This window comes from Solanum lycopersicum, chromosome 9, assembly GCF_036512215.1.
Source record: "Solanum lycopersicum chromosome 9, SLM_r2.1".
In the NCBI taxonomy this organism is placed as follows: domain Eukaryota; kingdom Viridiplantae; phylum Streptophyta; class Magnoliopsida; order Solanales; family Solanaceae; genus Solanum; species Solanum lycopersicum.
Window position 1 is genome coordinate 5,414,731 of NC_090808.1, and position 20,751 is coordinate 5,435,481.

Genomic DNA, 20,751 nt, shown 5'->3' on the forward strand with positions numbered 1-20,751 from the left:
AAAAACAGTTCTTCATTAGCAGAGATGTGGGATTTAGGGAATCTTTCCATTTGCAGATTCCTCTTCCACTGAATGGCACTTGTTTCCTTCTATCAATGTTCCATTAGAATCATCTCAGGTTATGTATCCATCTGGTATAGTTGAGTCTACTGAACAGTCTGCAGAATTGTATAATTCTCAAATTTCTGAGGTTAGGAGATCACAAAGGAGTACCAAAGCTCCTTTATGGATGCAAGATTATGTTGCTTCTGCTCATCTCACTTCTAGCAGACCTTTATACTCTATTGACAAATATCTTGGATATAATAATTTGTCTAAGTCCTATCAGGTTTTTCTTTCTTCTTTGGTCATGAGGTTGAACCTAATACCTTTGAAGAAGCATGCAAGGATCCCAGATGGGTTGAAGCCATGCAGGCTGAGATCTCAGCCTTGGAAACTCATCAGACTTGGAAAGTAGTACCTTTACCTCCACACAAAAAGGCCATTGGTTGTAAGTGAATTTTTAAAATAAAATATCAAGCTTCAGGGGAGGTTGAAAGATTCAAAGCTCGATTAGTTGCAAAGGGCTTTAATCAAAGAGAGGGACTGAATTATAAAGAAACTTTTCCCCCTGTTGTTAAGATGGTTACAGTCAGAAGTGTGTTGGCCTTGGCTGCTGTTGAAAACTGGCATATTCATCAGATAGATGTGTCAAATGCATTCCTTCAAGGTGACTTATTTGATGAAGTGTTTATGAATCTACCTCAAGGATTTCTCCTGAGGGATTTATTGTGCAGGGGGATAAACCAGTGTGTAGGCTCACTAAATCCCTCTATGGTTTGAAGCAAGCCCCTAGACACTGGAATGTGAAGCTCACAGATGCACTCATCAGACTGGGATTTACTCAGAGTCATGCAGATTATTCACTGTTCATTAAGAGAACAAAAACATCATTGGTTGTACTTCTAGTATATGTTTGATGATATGATGATTACAGGTAATGACTTTAGTCTTATTCAACAAACAAAAGATGTTTTACAAGACACTTTCAAGATGAAAGACCTAGGAGAAATCAGGTATTTCCTAGGAATTGAATTTGCTAGATCACAAGAAGGGATTGTCATGCATCAAAGGAAATACTCTCTTGAAATCATTTCTGAAGTTGGACTTGGAGCTGCTAAACCAGCTTCTACACCTATTGATCCTTATGTACAGTTAACTACAAAGGAGTATGATGAATCAAATGGGACAGGAAAGGAAGATAGATTACTGGAAGATCCAACAGTATATAGAAGATTAGTTGGAAAATTATTGTATCTAAATGTTACCAGGCCTGACATTGCTTTTGCTACACAAACTCTGATTCAGTTTCTACATCAACCTAAACAATCACATCTCAATGTTGCACTTAAGGTTGTCAAATATGTCAAGGGACAAGTAGGACTAGGTGTATTATTATCCAGCAAGAATAACAAACAGTTAAAGGTCTACTGTGATTCAGATTGGGGAGCTTGTTTACACACCAGAAGATCTGTTACTGGATTCATAGTTAAGCTGGGAGATTCACTGATATCATAGAAATCAAAGAAACAAGGAACTATATCTAGAAGTTCAGCTGAAGCTGAGTACAGAAGCATGGAAAGTGCTGTAGCTGAAGTAGTATGGATAACAAAACTATTCAAGGAACTAGGAGCTGATGTAGTAACTCTAGCTATCATTTATAGTGATAGCAAGTCAGCTATACAAATTGCTGCCAATCCAGTATTACACGAAAGAACTAAGCATATAGAATTGGATTGTCATTTCATAAGAGAAAAAATTCAGAATGGCCTAATTCAGACTGAATATCTGCATACCAAAGAGCAAGAGGGTGATATACTAACCAAAGGTCTTAGCAAAGTTCAACATGAATATTTATTATGCAAGTTTGAAGTATTGAATCTGTTCACTCCTACAAACTTGAGGGGGAGTATTAAAGATTGTATTACATAGTAAGTTGAGGATCATTATGTAAATAATAGAAATTAGAGGAGTAGTTAGGAAAATAAGTAGTTAAAGTAGTTACAAAAATATTCTTCTCTTTCTTGTATAAATACTAACTAAACATGTTAGTTACATGGATGGAAATATCTTATAGATTGTGATATGTACAGAAAAGTATTCTTCTTCTTCTGAAAATCTGCATTCTTCTTCTTCATCTGAGAATCTGCACATTACAGATTTCTCATTCTTCTTCAGTAGACAAATGCAAATTTTATACAAATATTGCAGAGAAAAAGGCCAACGAATTATACAATTGCAGTGAAACACAATTTTCTCTAGCTTTATACAACAGAAGTATATATATTGTGTTTCTGTTTTTGTATAAAGCGAGAAAAAACATATTTTTTCTTGCTATACACTTATAATTATGCAATATACATACATTTTACTTCGATTCAATTGTATGCAAAGCAAATTTTATACAAATATTGCAGTGAAATAGGCAGCTAATTATACAATTGTGCATTATACAATTGCAGTGAAATAGGATAGCGAATTATACAATTGCAGCGAAATAGGCCAGCGAATTGTACAATTTAGGTCAGCGAATCATACAATTGTATATGTATAGTGAATTATATAGTTTTATGTTTGCTATGGAGCGCAATTATGCAAACTTTGCTATAGCATACAAATATGAATTTTTTGTTTGCTATATGTGAAAATTGTCCTAATTAAAATACTACTGGTGGGCTGTATAATTGTAATATTCAAACAAAACGTTATATATATCTGTAAATTTTTTGTCTCACACACTCACATGTGTGACCAAAAGTTTACAATATATATATATATATATATATATATATATATATATATATATATATATATATATATATATAGTGCCTACGGTAGTCTCCTTTCGATCCTCATAATCATCCATGTTGGGAATGAAGCAAGAAGTTTATACACAGGTTCGATCAATTTAATAATTTTTGTTTAAATAATAATTTATGTTAAAAATCTTTTAATACTGTTCAGATAACAAGAAATATCTAATAAACAAAACCAACTTAATAAATTGTTTCTTAATTTTCTTAATAATAAAAACACGAAGAAGTCTAAAATAGTAACTATTAAAATAATACCGAGGGGGTAAACTAATACTATATTTGACAAATAAAAGTATTTTTTAAAAGTAGGAAAAAAGAAACTTGGTAATTTTTAAATACAATTAAAAAGCTTCTTTGTTTTGTCTTATTTTACGTGTAATCATTTAATTTAATATAATTTTAAATTGTAATCTAAAATAATTATAAGATAATTATGTATTAAAAGTTAAAAGAAAATCCAAAATTATATTATTTTTGTAATTATATTAATATGACTATTTTGTAAAGCAAAATTAAAAAAAAAAAAAGTAAGTCCCATATATTAGTCAAAAAAAATGTAGAAAAAATAATTCATGATAATGAAAAGCCAACAAACACTAAATCCATATATATTTTTTTCTATAAGAAGGAGAAAAGTCTAAAATAAAAGTATTCCAAAAGAGAAGTGGAAAAAAGAAATGGAAGAAGTAAAAGTGTTAGGTTTTTGGGTAAGTCCTTTTAGTTTAAGAGTTGAAATGGCCCTAAAACTTAAGGGTATTGAATATGAGTTTATTGAAGCACAACGTCCAATAAAAAAGTGTCCTAATATTATCAAGTATAATCCTATTTACAAAAAAGTTCCTGTATTTTTGCACAAGGGAAATCCAATTCCTGAGTCTCTAGTGATTCTGGAATATATTGATGAAAATTGGAAAGATGGCACATCTCTTCTACCAAAAGATCCTTATCAAAGAGCCATAGCACGTTTTTGGGCTAAGTTTATTGATGAAAAGGTATGTTTTTGAATTTATTTGATTAAAAACACATCTGAATTATCATTTTTTTTCACAATTCGTTAGTTTTTTTTATCAATTGTACTCTTTTTCTACAATAATTATAGGTAATTCATGTCTAGTTGAGTAGATAATACTCTTTCTGTGTCATATTAGTTGATTACCTTTTATTTTGTATGATATTTAAGAAATTATAACTAAGTTTTATGAAGTCAAGATCTATGTGTTTGTTGTGAAATAAGATATTTTTGCAGAAAGTAGAATCATTTTCCAGTAAACAAATATCTAAATATTTTCCATTAAAAGGGATACTGAATTCTGAATTTTAGTGGTGTTGGATACGAAGACAAAGTTATTACCAAATATACCCTTTTATTGAAATTAAAAAAAAAAAATCTTGTACTCTTTTTGGTGGAAAATTTTCCTATAAAATAATTTTATTTGTGGAAAGTATTTTCCTCTCTACCAAATGTGGCCGGACCTTGAAATGTTTTCTTCCCATTTAATCCTCTAGTTTTAATTTTTTTGTCTTGAAATTTCCGATTTTAACTTTTTATGTGACATCTTATGGTGTCTTGAGACCATAGGGTTAAAAACATTTTTGTACATTCTAGTCAAGATTTAAAAGTTTTCTTTTTTTAAGATTAACATTAGATACTCGCTTCGTTCACAATTGTTTGTCAGATAAAGTCATTGATCATACATTCCCCTCATTGTAAATTTGATACAATGATGTAATTTGGCTAATATAACTCTACTATGTCAGGTATATCAAAAGTCCACATAATTTTCAATTGAACAAAATGGATTAATTATTAAGGGCAAAGTTGAAAAAAAATAACTAATTATTTCTTGATTGTTTAAATTGACAATTAATATTGAACATTTATTTTTATTACGCCTCTCAAACAATTATAGACGGATGGAGTAAATAAATTGAATCTGAATGAATATCCTAATAATGATAATGATCATTTTCAAGTACTAATTAACAAGTGTTCATTGTCCAATTTCAGTGCTTGCCAGAGATACTGAAACTTTGTTATGACAGCAATTATGAAGTAAAGGTGAAAGCCATGGGAGAACTTCAAGAGCTACTTAAACTACTTGAGAATGAATTGATGAAAGATAATAATAAAATATTCTTTGGAGGAGAAAATAAAGTTGGATATATGGAAATTGTTTCAATTTTGATAACTTATTGGCTTGGAGTTATGCAAGAAGCATTGGGAGTAGACATATTGAACAAAAAGGAATTTCCAAATATATGTGGATGGGCTGATAAGGTGATAAGTTTTAGCTTTATGAAGGAAAATTTGCCACCTAGAGAAAAATTACTTGCAATTTACAAAGAATATGCCCAACCACTTGTGCCACCAAATAATGAAATAAATCACACACACAAATAATTGTATTGAAATACTTAAGGAAAAAGTTGTGTTTGATTTCACATTGATCATGTGTGTGTGTTTTTTTTTAAATTTGTATAATTGTTCATCTTGTAATGGTTCAAAGGTGAAATGAAATAAACCATATGTTGCATTTCTATGGTCATATTGCGTTTCTTAAAATTAGGGATTTGAAACAATCAAATAGATTAAAAAATCGAATTGAAAAGAAAAATGTTATTGGATTATTGTTATTGGGCTATTGGATAAATGGACTTTTAATGATTTTATTGATGCAAACATAACTAGACTCCACACGTTCACCATTTTTGCTTCTTTCATTTTTCTTCTTCTCCTTTGTTTTTGAAGTATACAGAACAATTTTTTGTGTGTGAAGACTTAAAAGCAGAAAAGATATCCTACTTTTTCAATTGATATGATACTGTTTGGATAATTCAAATATGGAATCTTTAAATAGGTCATTGATTATACTTTATAATGAAAATTAAAAATGACAAAAATTATTTTTGTAGTGAGAAATAATAATTAGAATGTTAAAAATTTATTGAATAGTGTAGCGTGCATTTGATTTATTTATGAAGTAGTTGTATTATTATATGTATATTTACAAGGTGACATGAACTTTTGTGGGTAACTTTGTAACTATTAGTTTGGATATTTAACATGATGGCCTTTGGGGCGATATCTCAATATTATGAATAAGATATTATTATTCATTATTTGTAGGACACACTTGAATTAGAAGAAAAGTTTTCTTTTTCATCTACTTATCTTTTCTTCTTCCAGAGGTGAACCAAAAATTTGACAACTTTAGTTGCACTAATATTATCATAGCTCAAATATAAAGTCTAAGCTAAATTTAAAATAGAAACAATTAAGAAATAGACTTTAGTAGCCCTGGTCTAAAGTGTGGTGTCTATAACTTCTACTAATAGCACAAGGACAATTCTATGTTTTTAATGGGTGCACTGTTAATTATATATTAATTTCTACCAGTTTTTCAAAATAGATATAAATATATATATATGATTTTTTTTTTTGGAAGTTAGCAGGTGCACATGCACCCCTCCATATAGTGTAGGTCCGCCCTTGCCTTCTTCACTTCATATAATATTGTTCTGAGCTTGATTTTATAAGATGAAAGTTGATGTTTTATTTTTGGGAAAAAGGTGTGAAAAATACTTCAATTTTGACCGAAATTATTGTTACGATATCAAACTTTATAGATGACCTTTTACCTCTGCACTATCTAATAATGTATTTTAAAGTTATATATGTGTCTACGTGAAATCATGAATATTGTATCATTATAAATAGCATCATGTCCACTGGAGACATATATACATTTAATATACACTATTAAATAGTGCGAAGGTAAAAGATCCTCCATAAATTTTTGTATCATTGCAACAATTTCGGTTGAAATTGAAGTATTTCTTCAGTTCCCTTTATTTTTTCCTTATAAATGTTGATCTTGCAATGGTGAAATGAGAATAATCTAGATGGGCCTAAAGCCCATGGATTGAGAATACTTACTACATTTTCTACCATGGGGTGTGATATAGTATTTTATAAAATTGACTTTATTGTGTATGTGATGATTCCATAACTTAAAGGTGATTTATGTTAAGATAGATTTTATGAAATAATCTACGTGGTAAATGAGTGAATGCCTTTTATGAAATATTTGGATAATTGTTCTAAAATATTCATGAGATTTAAGGAGTCTTGATTATTAAAGTATTTTGCTAATATATTGAGGAATTTGTATAATATTATAAGGAAATAATTTGTGTTGTGGTGATGTCAACGGGTGTACATATAGTTCTAAGTGTATTTCATTTTGTGGATATTTATTATTTTATTATTTTACTAGGTAGTAAATTCAAATTAGAAGATAATTGATCGTTAAGTATATATTTCATTCTTTTGTCTAGATATTATAACTATTCATTTGTATTTTTGTATTTGAGGGGTTTGTTGGTATTTTAGTAATGGATGGTGATGCAAAATTAAATATTCATTCTCCTGAATTAATTAGACAAATTAAATTTGAAATTTAGTCAAGTTTCATGCTCCAATTTAATTAGATTCTTTTATAAAATTAAAGTCGACTTTTTTTTTTTGGCGATCTAAGTCTTTCAAAGTGCAACAAATTACAGCTATCTCTATCTTTATCAGAGGGTGGAGCTAGGTGAATCTATTAGCATTTTCGTAGACTCTATATATTTATTAGAAAATTTAAAAAATATTATGTATATTAATTTGTGAATTTCCAAACGAATTGATTTAAAAACCCCAACCTTCTAATTTTGATTCCGCCTCTCAATTTATGAGATCGAAATTGCACACAATATTTGTTGCAATTTATTTAACTATTTTACTTTTGATTCAATATTGTATTACACTCCCTCTTTTATTTTTATTTGTTATATTCAGGCTTGACATATTTATTGAGAGAATAATAATTTGAGATAACAATTTCTCATACTGTTTTTATCATCTGATATTCAATATTGAATCTTTTAATTAGAAACATAAAAAATTAATGCAAAATAATAAAACATGAAAATAAAACCATATATTAAAAATAACTATAATTTTTATGATGTGCTCCAATATCAAAAAATGGAAACTCACCCTAAATCAGAAAGGTAATTCCTTCATCAATTATTTTTACCAACCATCATAATTTCCATTATACATGAGACATACCATGTGATCTTCCTAACAACTTTCCAATGGTTGATATATTTATATCCAACTATTAACATATAAAGAAATAAGTTATCATGTATAATAAATACAGAAGACATGTTAATTAATTAAGATCTGTGATTTCATAATGCTTTCTCATTCTATACAAGGATAATTTATACTATTAATAAAAACTAATCATATGTAACAGCTAGCCATGTGGGGTGGCTATATCATCAACATGGTACATTAATTCAAACAAGTTGGTGTAGATTGGATCTTGACTCATATATATATTTTTTCTAGTACTATATGACAAAAATAAGAGATTAAAAAATTTAATCGTTCACGTGACATGTTGAATTTTGATCTAACCTGAAATTTATCAAAGAGTTGAAAATTGTTCATGTGAACTTAGGAAGTCTAACCAAGAAGTGTAAAAAACAATTTTTTTTCCTATAAAAATGTTCATTGATAAAATGAAATCATCTTATCCAAAAAGCATCTAGGGTCAAATTTGCTTTTAACTTTGTAAATAGTATAATGGATGATAAAAAAGGGTTTGATTTCGCATATAAAGATGCGCGCACGCATACACACCTATAAATATTTTGAGCTCAAAGATCAGAAAACGTTTTTTATTTTTCACCTCTTAATGGTACTTATCTTTTGATTCTTTGAACTTTTAAAGAGGGTAAACAAATCATTTATACCTAATATTTATTTCAAAATCATATTGGTTTACTAATGTTCGAGTCAAAAAATAAAAGTAGAATGTATATTAATTAACCACTCCTATTAACTTAACGATAGAAGTATGAATTAATCGACGCGAGTAAGTTATTAGGGTCAAATTTGATTTTCAACTTTGCAAAATAGTCTAATGGATGATGAAATTGTTCAATTTCTCATACAAATGACCATCTTTTGAGTTTTGACCCTTGAAACTTTTAAGAGGGAATAAATAATTATAGTAATCAACATAAATATCAAATGTGAGTTAATTTCTTAACTAATTCACGAGATATTTAATTGTTACCTCACAATAATATTATAAATATAAAAGATAATTCTATTCAAAAAGGGTTCATCTCATTTGGCAATTTGAAAGTAAATAAATTGTCATCAAAAGAGAAATTACATGTAAAATCCTTAATCTTATTCGTAAATGGTATCATAATAAGTTCATATTTAACCAAACAAAACCTGATTAGTGCTTGTGAAAATCTGGATCCTTAACAACAGTCACTGGGCAGGTCGCAACAGACAATACATAATTGGTCACACTTCCCAAGAATATCCTGTTTTTATCAAAGAGATAAATATCCAAATGTTAATAACAATACACATCAATATACAAAAATTAAACGTAAATACTTAAAGATATGACACGTAAACCTTCTTCCGATCTTAAATTTAAAAAATTTATCGGAGTTAATATATATTCTGTTAAAAAGAATTAATTACCTTTGGAGAGTACTGAGTCCTCTGCTACCCATAACCAAAGAATTCAACTTCAGATGTTCAACAGCTTCACATAATTTCTCCCTAGCATCTCCCCAATATAATTTAATAACAATTTTTATCTATAAAAAAAAAAATTAAACCAAAATAATTAAGAAAATTAATAATTATCAACAAAAATAAATGATTGATTGAAAAAATGAAAATTAAACCTCTTTTTGCCTAGTAGCAGTATCAAGCAAATCAAGAAGTTCAATATCAGTCTCCACATCATATTTCTTCAACACCTCAGCCTCCCTAAACTCCACCAATGGAATTAAAGCTAATCCAAACAAAACAAAATCACGATCCGATCCGATCCAATGACAAAATCATAATTTTAAATCGATTTACTTAAAAGATAACTATAGAGGGATTCGAATACTTAATGAATCGATGAAATTAAAAGAAGAGAGATTTCGACTTACGAGAACCAGATTGAGCCCAGAGTTTATTACGAGATTCATCAGAGGAATGAGTCTTGATGTGGATGATGTAAAAAGTGTCACCTTTATCAGCCAAGTTATCAATTGCCCATTTCAAAGCTGTTTTGCTGCTCTTTGAAAAATCTACAGCCACGCCAATGGTTCTGTCTTTCACCATTTTTGCTTTTTGATTCTTCTTCTACTCTGTTTTTTCTAGTAAAAAGAGATACAGAGCAACTTATTCTGTGTGAACACTAAAAGATGACAAGTACAAAATACGCGTTAAAGTGAAAAAAATAATCTTACATTTGAATTTCAAGAGTCATGTATTTTATTAATAAATTTTGACATGAAATCTTTAAATATAATTTTGACTACATTTATTATAAAAATAAAAAATATATAATTTTTATTCAAAATCATATTTAATACAAATTATTGTGTCACTAATAATTAATTAAAGACGTTAAAAGAATACCTTTCCTTCCTTCGATTTTCTCCACAATAAACATTTCAACAACGAAAGATAACGTACGTTGTTGTCTTTAAGCAAATATTATATTCTCCCATTAGTAAAATAATATTAGTCATTTTCATCGTTGTCCCCCGCCCTCCTCACTCAATTGAGCGAACAATGATCGAGAAATAGATTTAAAATTTAAATTTTATAAATTTAATCGATCATTATTAATGAATTTTATCACATAAATTAATGATATACATTGAAAGTACTAAATTCATTTTTTACTCCTTCCTAGGAGTTTCCACTTTTTTTCTTGGCTCTCTAGGTGACTATCATCGACAATGACTCATACAAGTTTATTTAAACACAATTACTACTCCTAATCATCTATCATTTGTGTCTAATCTACTTAGTAACTCCATTTTTTTTTCTAATTCCTCAAAATGTCTCACACACACGACCATCAAGGAAACATGGACATGAGTCATGATCAAAATATGCCTATGATTATGAACATGGTGATGCAAATGAATTTCTTTTGGGGTAAAGATGTGACAATATTATTCAAAGGATGGCCAAACAATAACCTAGGCATGTACATATTGTCTTTGTTTTTTGTTTTCTTTATGGCTTTTGGTATTGAAATTATGTCAATGGGTCCAATAATGATCAACAAAAGCCCCATACGTGCTATTGGGATTATTCAATCTGGGATTTACTATACTCTTCGTATGGTTCTTGTTTATTTTGTTATGCTTGCTGTTATGTCTTTCAACATTGGGATTTTCATTGTTGCTATTTTAGGTCATGGTTTAGGCTATATCGTTGTTAAATTCCGTGAACTTGTAGTGGACAAGACGACTACGGATTCAAATGGTACTGATCCTAAAGTTTAAAGGCTCTGAAATATAGTATACGTATTAAACCGGTAATCCAGAAATAACAAGTCAAAAGAAAGGGTTGAAAAAGGATGTACCACATGGGTAATTTCAATCTTTACTTCTTATTTTAGTTGAATATATTACCTCGCTAGATGGTAACATTAATTTTTGTTTTATATTAATTTCATCTTTTTCATGTGTGTAATTTTATGGGATGATAATATGATATGATAAAATCAAATTTATTTGGAAAAAAGGCATAGATTTTTTTAAAAATTTGTTTCGAAATGAAGTTATCTTTCTTCAAATCTTCTAAAAGAAGTTCTAAAAAAAATTATTGTGGAGTTTTTAAAATTCAAAAGGATATTAGAGTTGATTACTAGTTTTTAAATTTTTGCCTCAATGATTCAATCTTTGGTTCTTCGTGTTCCAATGAGAATGATGTTGATAAAATTCAAAAGGATATATGAATTGAGTGTGTTTGTAATTTTTACCTCAAAAGATTCAATTTTTAAATTTTTAGACTTTGTTCTTCTTTATTATTTTTTGCCTCAAAAATTTCTTAATGAGTTATTGAAAAAATCATTAAGTTCAGACAAAAAATATAATAATATTCTGAGGATTGGATTTTGAACTGAAAAGTTTAAAGATTTGTTCTTTAATGAGTGGAATGGGTAGATGGAAATGGGTATATGGTATTGGGTTAATCGGGTTATTTCTAAAGGGATCGGATTATTGAGTTAAAAATAGAAAATAAGTTTTTTTTTAAAAAAAATTCGGATAATTGAGTCAATTTAGATCAATTTTGAAAATTCCATCAAATAAAGCATAATTTTAATGAAATTAGTGATGAAAGGAATAAATTTAACTTTATTTTAATATCGAGTATAAAATTAATCATATTCAAAATATTTAACGTCAAAATCTAAAAAAATATCATGAACTATTTTAGTTTCGCGTACCCAAAAGTTTATGGATGGACAAATTATTGTCCTTGTTGAAAGATATTTATTCCAATGGCTGTTTGGAACTAAGTGAAGGGCAAGGTGGTAAAAATAAAAAGTTTATGAATTTTTATAGTTATTTCAAATTGATGAACTCTTGACACAAAGTACATGTGCTATAATAAGGCTTATTCTTTAAGCAAATATAATATATTGAAGTTCGATTAAATTAAATAAATTGAAATAAAATATTAAATAGTGAGCTTCAAATTATAAATTTCTTTTATATTAAATTACATTAGTTAAATATTGTTAAGTAATATATGGTTGTTTAATATAAATTAATTTTAATTAATAAAGATGTCGGTAAAAGGTTATCTATTTATGTAAATTAAAAAAATTAGTGTAAACAATTGTGTATAAGTTTTAATGTTTCCTTAAATGAATAATGTTTGTTATTTTGTTAATCCAGATAATATTTTTTTCCATTAGGCAAGTAAAGAAGTTTAAAGCTATAGTGTATGAGTCACCTAACTTGCATTTTGACCAATTCTAATCGAGTCTTAGAGATTCGATTAAATTCGAATTACGCAGAGCAAGGTTTATTTGAGGGTGACACTTTGAACAAGATTTTTTCATATTTAGGACTTAAACACGAGATTTCTGATTAAGGATGAAACATTTCCATCAGTACACCAGAATTTATGTTAGTGTTACGTTACATTAGTACCGGCCAATTATATTGAAAAAATGCCTTTATATTAAGAAGAGCAAGAATTTTTAAAAAAATGACATTCCTTTGATGAGAAAGTTGAAAATATTGAATGGATAAAATTAAAATCGTAACTTTTGAAGTAACAAGCAAAAAATCAATAACTAAATAAAAAAAATTCAAAACTCAATATGAGACTTTCATCTACGAAAAAAGTGTAAGATAAGATAGATCAAACAAATAAGATCAAATCGTCAATTTTTCACTAGTTATTGAAATCAGAAACAATAGAAAAATAAAAACAGTTTACAAATTTTTATTTAATTTAGAATTCTTAATCAGTGCTTGTGAAAATCAGGATCCTTGACCACCGTGACAGGACAGGTTGCATGAGACATGACATAGTTGGTCACACTTCCCATAAATATCCTGTTTTAATCAAGAAATTAAAATATTAATAACAAGCATATTTACTTTAATGAGAAAACAGACAAAGGTCCAAATTTTACCATCGTAACAATATCAATAAATTCAGTGTAATAAATCAATTTTATCTAAGCACAAATTAACGCGATACATATATATTCAAGATCTTTCTACAAATTAAATATTTTTTTTATTGTATATTTTCTAGATTAATCTAATATTATCTACCGACATCCATGCTACAAAAGTCTTGAATGGTGTGCTTGGTTGAATTCCTACTTATTTACATATTTCTTTTACTTGCTAAAGAAAATATAGATATATTCTCATTTAGTACAATTCTTTTCTCCTTTTATTAGTAATGCATCCACCTATATTTACCCTTTTATTAGATTTGATAGATTATTATCGATTGATTCTCAATAATTCTTCTTTTTATTTAGATTTAAAATTGATGATATGAGTAAACTCACGTAAACATAGTTTAAATTTTACGAAGTAAATTTTGATTTTTAAAAAAAAAAGGAAATTATGAAGAGAGCAATTAATTAAAGAAGGTACCTTTGGAGGGTAGTAAGGCCTCTACTACCCATAACCAAAGAATTCAATTTCAAATCTTCAACAGCTTCACACAATCTCTCCCTTGCATCTCCCCAATATAGTTTGGTCACAAATTTTATCTATACAATAATCAATTGAAAAAAAAATTAAACAAAACTAAAATTAACAAAAAAAATAAAATTGAAAAGGGATGAATGAAAATATGTATAATAATAAACCTCTTTCTGCCTAGAAGCAGTATCAAGCATATCAAGAAGTTCAATATCAATCTCCACACCATATTTCTCTAATACTTCTGGCTCTCTAAACTCCGCCAACGGAATCAAAGCTAATAGACAAAGAACAATTCATTATTACAAACTGTCAGTGTATATAAGTTAAAAAAAAAAAAGTTGCAACTTACGCGAACCAGATTTAGCCCATAACTTATTACGTGACTCATCAGAAGAATGATTCTTGATGTGAATGATGTAAAAAATATCATCTTTATCAGCCAAGTTATCAATTGCCCATTTCAAAGCTGTTTTGCTACTCTTTGAAAAATCCATTGCAACACCAATTGTTCTATCTTTCACCATTTTTTTATTTTTTATTTTTTGTTTAGTGATGATTTTTCTTGTTGATGTTGTTATAAAAAGGAGATGCAAATTAAATACTTTGTTCTTGCGTGTGCAAAATGAAAGCAAAAAAAAGGCACAAAAAAAGGGGGAAAAGGTATAAAAGATGGTTTGGTTTGGACAGCTATTTAAGGATACCTTACCTAGTCTTCTTTCGTTTTCAAATATGTCCTAACGATTTACATGTGGACAAATATTTATTATACCCCACTTGTGCATTATGGAATTGCAATAATTGACTAATACATAGAGGCTAATTATATATTAATAATGTATACACTTAGATATTAGTACATAATTGATATTTAATAACCTGATTAATTAAGTTTTATATCGTAGAGCTACGAAGTACTTTCTACTGAGAGATGTCATGTCAGAATTTGAATTCAAGATGTTTGATTAAAGATGGTGTAATATCATTCATCTACTTAATGATGAACACCTTATATTTTGATTTAAGTTATCACGCAAAAGATAAGTCGTTTAGTGTGGTCTTTTTTTTTTTTATGTAGTTGTAGCTTTGCGTTTGTTGACATAAAACAGTAATAACTAAAGATTTTGATATATAATTCAGAAAAAATAAATTAAAATGATTGTTTTATATTGTACTGCTCCTGATTAACAATGAAAGTGAATGTAAAAGGCATTATCATTTGTTTACTGATTAAGTATAAATATCAAATGTGATTAAGTTTTATATGTTAAAAGCTATTTCCTTCTTTTGTTAAACTTGAGGGTATTTCGATTCATTAATTTAAGAGGAAAAACTAGAAATAAACACAAAATTATTCCATCCACCTTTTATGTTTATTTTAATAAAATATTAAGTCAATTTAATACGTCTAATTTTGCCTTCTTAAAAAGGTACAATCACAATTACTAGTGTGCCTTAACGAGCAATTATGTTGCGTTATTAATGAGATTACCCTTATTGAGACAAAATTATTATTGTAATCTTAAATGGGTAAGTCTGACAACGAATTTCTTCTTTATGTGCCAATTTACCATATATATGATATATATGGGGAAAATAATTTTTACGTTTAGATTAGGTTCAAAATAGTCTCCTAAATAAATTTTTTGATAATTTTAATTCTCTAAATTTGTCAAAATAAATATATTTTTTTGCTCCATCAAATACAAACTCTAACGATAATATTCAAATCATTCCAAATTTGAAATATCCGATAAAGTTATTGTGATAATATCATCATAAATATAATTTTTTATAACATAAAATTATGTAACCCTTAATAATATGATTCTCGAACTTAATAAAACTTTGATAGACCAAATTGGCCTTTATATTAAGACGAATAACCTTCAAAATTCTAAGTGGACATAGTGTGTGGTAGGTAATGTCAAACATAGAATTTGGATAGCAGACATCAAGTGGATATTATTTTCGAATAATAAAAGTGAATAAAGAAATAGAAATAAGATGTTATAATGTAGAGAATTGAATATCATGGAGATATTAGGTTGTAATCCACTCATCTGGTCCATTAAATGCCGCCTCCACATGTCCTTAAATAATATTTATTTTTGTTTACAATAAAAGTTTAATTTGATAAAACAATATATTGTCATTTGTTGTGTAATTGTTGATCAAATCAATCTTTGAAACGTTAATCACATATAAGAAATATATGAAAATTTATTGTGATCTATCAATCTTGTATACAATATTTCACTTTCCAATATCATATTTGAATAGTATGGTGTGTGATCGTTTGAATTTTCAACTTGAACTATCATATATAATTATTTATTAAATTATATTTTAATTATTAATAATTTACTTTTTTTAGGTAAAGATATACTTTGATATACATAATCGAAAATCTATAATTCAAATAGAAAACTTATACACTTAATAATTAAGATATGAAAGTCAAAAATTCAAAATGATTTAAATTTACGTTATCTATCACTCATTTTAAAACTTGACCTCTATATTTTTGAGCCTTTTTTTTTTTTGGAGAAAATAATGAGATCAATTATTCGTTGCTTCATTTAAAAGAAATACCTCCCATGAGAATATGTCTGATTGACGCTGAAAGAAATGATGTGAAAAGAAGTTCTTTAATTTAACTATGCCAAAAAAAAAAAAAAATCAAAGAAAAAAATACTCTAATGGTATCTAAAGCATTTTTATATTGGAAGATAGCATAAGTGAATATATTTGAGGACTATGATTGTTAGGTAGTGGAGCCTAATTAATATTAGGTTTTTCTATTTATTCTCTATTTTAGGTTTTCCTATTTATTCTCTATTTTAGGTTTTCCTATTTATTCTCTATAACAAAAAATATTCTGATTTATTAATATAAATATACCTCACCGCCGTGAAAATTTACTCACGGGGTGTTACCACGAAATATTGGGTTTTCTCTTTCTCTCTCTAGTTCTCTCATCTCTTTCTCTTGAAAGTTCTTGTGTTCTTCATTCATCTAGTGTGTGCGCGTGAATTCGATCCTAACAACTGGTATCAAAGCTAAGGAGATTCAACACGATCACAGAAGATGGATAGTTCGAAGCTTGGAATCGAGAAGTTTGATGGATCCGATTTCAGTTTCTGGAAGATGCAGATCGAAGATTATCTGTACCAGAAAGATCATCACGAACCGTTGACCAGGGTGAAGCAGGAATCCATGACGGAGGAGAAGTGGAAACTCAAGGATCGCCAGGCTCTAGGGTTGATCCGGTTGACTTTGTCAAGAAACGTGGCGTTCAACATCGTGAAGGAGAAGACTATGTCCGGTCTGTTGAAGGCACTGTCAAACATGTATGAAAAATCATCGGCTATGAACAAGGTATATTTGATGCGTAGATTGTTCAATTTACAGATGTCTGAAACTGGATCCGTTTCTGATCATATAAACGAGTTCAATATGATTGTGAGTCAACTCAATTCTGTGGATATTAATTTCGAAGATGAAATTAAGGCGTTGATTTTGATGTCATCTCTGCCCGAGTCTTGGGATACTATTGTTGCTGCAATTAGCAGTTCCCGTGGATCTGAGAAACTGAAGTTTGATGAAATTCGTGATGTTGTTCTTAGCGAAAGTATTCGCAAACGAGAAGTGGGAGATTCATCGGGCAGTGCTCTCAACGTTGACCGAAGGGGGAGAAGTAAGACAAAAGGCCAAAATCAACATGGTCGATCAAAATCAAAGAATCAAGGAAAATCACTGAACAGATCAAACGTGACTTGTTGGAATTGTGGAGAAAAATGACACTTTCGGACGAACTGTACAAAGCCAAAGAAAAAACAGAATCAGAAATTTGGAGATGACAATGATTCTGTAAATTCAGCAGAGGACATTGGGGATGCTCTAATCTTTAGTGTGAACAACCCGGTTGAATCATGGATTTTGGATTCTGGTGCATCTTTCCGTTCGTCTCCAAGCAAGGACTAAGGAGTTGTTCCAAAACTTCAAATCTGGAAATTTTGGAAAAGTATATCTTGCTGCCAATAAAGCCTTAGAGATTGAAGGAAAGGGGGATGTTTGCATAAAGACCACCTCGGGAAACCAGTGGACATTGGAGGATGTCAAATATATTCCTGGGATCAAGAAAAATCTGATCTCTGTTGGTCAGTTGGATAGCACGGGATATGCAGCAGAGTTTTGGGAAAGGTTCGTGGAAGATCGTGAAAGGTGCTATGGTAGTAGCTCGTGGCACCAAATCTGGAACCTTGTACACCACTGCAGGGTGTATAAACATGGACGTTGTTGCTGAAGGTGCTTCCGGTTCATGTTTGTGGCACAACAGACTTGGACACATGAGTACTAAAGCAATGAAGATGCTGGGTGCAAAAGGAGCATTAGAGGGTCTGAAGTCTGTTGATATGGGTCTTTGCAAGAGCTGTGTTATGGGTAAACAGAAAAGAGTAAGCTTCACAAAGACTCCTAGAGAGCCAAAGAAAGTGCGGTTGAAAATGGTCCATACATATGTTTGGGGACCATCTCCAGTATCATCACTTGGAGGATCCAGATTTTATGTTACCTTCATTGATGATTTCAGCAGGAAGTTATGGGTTTACTTCTTGAAGCATAAGTCAGATGTGTTTGCAACTTTCAAGAAGTGGAAAGCTAAAGTTGAGAATCAGACCGGTTTGAAAGTCAAATACCTAAGGTCTGACAATGGAGGAGAGTATGACAAATCAGAGTTCAAGGCATTTTGTGCAGCTGAGGGAATTAGATTGATGAGAACAATTCCTGGTAAGGCAAGGCAGAATGGAATTGCTGAGAGGATGAACAGAACATTGAATGAGCGTGCAAGGAGTATGAGGTTACACTGTGGGCTGCCCAAAACACTTTGGGCGGATGCTGTGAGCACAACTGCATACTTGATCAGTTCCTTTAGGGTTCACGATTCCAGAGGAGGTGTGGACAGGAAAAGAACTCAAGTACTCACACTTGAGGATTTTGGTTGCACTGCTTATGTTCATGTTGATCCAGAAAAGAGAGACAAACTTGATGTCAAGGCTGTGAAGTGTTACTTCATAGGCTATGGTTCTGATTTGTTTGGTTACAGGTTTTGGGATGACAAGAACAGAAAGATCTTAAGATATTGTGACGTGACATTTGATGAGTCTGTAATGTACAAGGACAGAGAGTAGAAGGTTATAGAGATTACAAAGCAAGTGGGAGTTGAGGTTGAGTTGGAGTAGAGTAAACCCAGAGATGTCGAAGCAAATAATCAACCAACTCCTACTGAAGAATCTGAAGTAGAGCAAGTTACACCTGAGCAGATGTTAAGGAGATCATCCAGATCCATCAGGGCACCAGATAGGTATTAACCTTCATTACACTATCTATTGCTGACTGATGAGGGGGAACCAGAGCCTTTTGATGAGGCCCTACAGGTGGAGGATTCGATCAAGTGGAGCAAGCCATGGATGATGAGATGAGGTCACTTGAGAAGAACGACATATGGGTGTTGACTGAGTTACCTGCAGGGAAGAGAGCTTTGCTGAACAAGTGGGTGTTCAGAATCAAGACTGAACCAGATGGCAAAAGAAGGTTCAAGGCTCGTTTAGTGGTTAAAGGATATTCACAAAGGAAAGGTATTGATTATGATGAAATATTTTCTCCTGTTGTGAAGTTAAACTCTATTCGAATTCTGTTGAGTGTTGTTGCATCGGAGAATTTGCATTTAGAGCAAATGGATGTAAAAATAGCGTTTTTACATGGAGATCTGGACAAAGAGATCTATATGCAGCAACCGGAAGGATTTGTGGTTCCTGGCAAGGAACACATGGTGTGCAAGCTCACCAGGAGCTTGTATGGACTAAAGCAACACCAAGGCAGTGGTACAAGAAGTTTGACTCCTTCATGACCAAGAGTGGATTCTGCAAAGCTGAAAAGGATCTTTGTTGTTACTTCAAGAAATACAGTGATTCATATGTCTTTCTACTCTTGTATGTGGATGATATGTTGATTGCAGGATCTAGTATGAGGGAGATTAACAATCTGAAGACAAGGTTGTCTGCAGCATTTGAGATGAAAGATTTGGGTCCAGCAAAACAGATTTTGGGGATGAAGATTTCTCGAGATAGATCTGCTGGCACTTTAAATCTATCTCAGGAGTTGTACATTGAGAAGGTGTTGAGCAGATTCAGGATTAATGATGCTAAACCCAAGACTACTCCATTGGCAAATCACTTTAAATTGTCAAAGGAGCAGTCACCTAAGACTGCTGAGGAGAGTAATCACATGGCACTTGTTCCATATGCTTCAGCAGTTGGTAGTTTGATGTATGCTATGGTCTGCACTAGACCTGATATAGCACGTGCAGTGGGAGTTGTTAGCAGGTACATGGCGAACCCTGGGAAAGAGCATTGGAAAGCTGTGAAGTCGCTTCTGAGATATCTAAGAGGTACATCTAGTACTTCACTTTGTTTTGGCAAAGACAAGGTGACTCTACAGGGTTTTGTGGATGCTGATCTTGGTGGGGATGTTGACTCGAGCAAGAGTACATTCGGGTACATTTACACCATAGGTGGAACAACAGTGAGTTGGATGTCCAAACTTCAGAAGTGTGTTTCTCTTTCATCTACTGAAGGTGAGTATGTAGCAATAGTTGAAGCTAGGAAAGAGATGATATGGCTGGCAGATTATCTTGAGGAATTGGGCAAAAAGCAGAGCGAGAAGATTTTTTACTCAGATAGCCAGAGTTTCATACAGTTGGTGAAAAATCCAGTCTATCAATCGAAGACAAAGCACATCAGAAGGCGATACCATTTCACTCGCAGGGCAG

General features: G+C 30.5%; 4 protein-coding genes across 5 annotated transcripts; 2 read left to right on the top strand and 2 right to left on the bottom strand.

Annotated features, from left to right (window-relative positions):
- The first annotated feature begins 2,892 nt into the window (after nt 1-2,892).
- On the top strand, nt 2,893-5,401 carry LOC101264661 (glutathione S-transferase U8). Its single transcript, XM_004246330.5, has 2 exons — nt 2,893-3,847; nt 4,864-5,401. Exons 1-2 carry the CDS (start codon nt 3,533-3,535, stop codon nt 5,254-5,256), a joined length of 708 nt encoding a protein of 235 aa, XP_004246378.1. The 5' UTR covers nt 2,893-3,532; the 3' UTR covers nt 5,257-5,401.
- Nucleotides 5,402-8,980: 3,579 nt separating this feature from the next.
- LOC101264358 (universal stress protein PHOS32) lies at nt 8,981-10,498 on the bottom strand. Of its 2 annotated transcripts, none has more exons than XM_004246329.5 (5): nt 10,360-10,498; nt 9,885-10,094; nt 9,630-9,739; nt 9,421-9,539; nt 8,981-9,254 (listed from the first exon to the last, which is right to left on the bottom strand). In XM_004246329.5, exons 2-5 carry the CDS (start codon nt 10,057-10,059, stop codon nt 9,164-9,166), a joined length of 495 nt encoding a protein of 164 aa, XP_004246377.1. In that variant the 5' UTR covers nt 10,060-10,094; nt 10,360-10,498; the 3' UTR covers nt 8,981-9,163. The 2 variants fall into 2 exon arrangements, with proteins under 2 accessions (XP_004246377.1, XP_069145377.1); XM_069289276.1 differs by lacking the exon at nt 10,360-10,498 and adding an exon at nt 10,188-10,304.
- A 319-nt stretch (nt 10,499-10,817) lies between these two features.
- Nucleotides 10,818-11,240, top strand: LOC101248909 (copper transporter 1-like). Its single transcript, XM_004246809.3, has one exon. The coding sequence runs from the start codon at nt 10,818-10,820 to the stop codon at nt 11,238-11,240; it is 423 nt and encodes a 140-aa protein (XP_004246857.3).
- A 1,882-nt stretch (nt 11,241-13,122) lies between these two features.
- Nucleotides 13,123-14,718, bottom strand: LOC101264050 (universal stress protein PHOS32-like). Its single transcript, XM_004246328.5, has 4 exons — nt 14,272-14,718; nt 14,087-14,196; nt 13,869-13,987; nt 13,123-13,310 (listed from the first exon to the last, which is right to left on the bottom strand). The coding sequence occupies exons 1-4, from the start codon at nt 14,444-14,446 to the stop codon at nt 13,220-13,222; spliced, it is 495 nt and encodes a 164-aa protein (XP_004246376.1). The 5' UTR covers nt 14,447-14,718; the 3' UTR covers nt 13,123-13,219.
- Nucleotides 14,719-20,751: the final 6,033 nt, after the last annotated feature.

What these genes read in the sequence shown, in the direction of transcription:
- LOC101264661 (XM_004246330.5), top strand. Translation starts at nt 3,533, where the DNA reads ATGGAAGAAGTAAAAGTGTTAGGTTTTTGGGTAAGTCCTTTTAGTTTA. An exon ending in CTAAGTTTATTGATGAAAAG is followed by an intron (nt 3,848 to 4,863) that starts GTATGTTTTTGA and finishes GTCCAATTTCAG; the next exon opens with TGCTTGCCAGAGATACTGAA.
- LOC101264050 (XM_004246328.5), bottom strand. Translation starts at nt 14,446, where the DNA reads ATGGTGAAAGATAGAACAATTGGTGTTGCAATGGATTTTTCAAAGAGT. An exon ending in ATGGGCTAAATCTGGTTCGC is followed by an intron (nt 14,197 to 14,271) that starts GTAAGTTGCAAC and finishes TTTGTCTATTAG; the next exon opens with CTTTGATTCCGTTGGCGGAG. An exon ending in CTGCTTCTAGGCAGAAAGAG is followed by an intron (nt 13,988 to 14,086) that starts GTTTATTATTAT and finishes ATTATTGTATAG; the next exon opens with ATAAAATTTGTGACCAAACT.
- LOC101248909 (XM_004246809.3), top strand. Translation starts at nt 10,818, where the DNA reads ATGGACATGAGTCATGATCAAAATATGCCTATGATTATGAACATGGTG.
- LOC101264358 (XM_004246329.5), bottom strand. Translation starts at nt 10,059, where the DNA reads ATGGTGAAAGACAGAACCATTGGCGTGGCTGTAGATTTTTCAAAGAGC. An exon ending in CTGCTACTAGGCAAAAAGAG is followed by an intron (nt 9,540 to 9,629) that starts GTTTAATTTTCA and finishes TTTTTTTTATAG; the next exon opens with ATAAAAATTGTTATTAAATT. An exon ending in GGACTCAGTACTCTCCAAAG is followed by an intron (nt 9,255 to 9,420) that starts GTAATTAATTCT and finishes TGATAAAAACAG; the next exon opens with GATATTCTTGGGAAGTGTGA.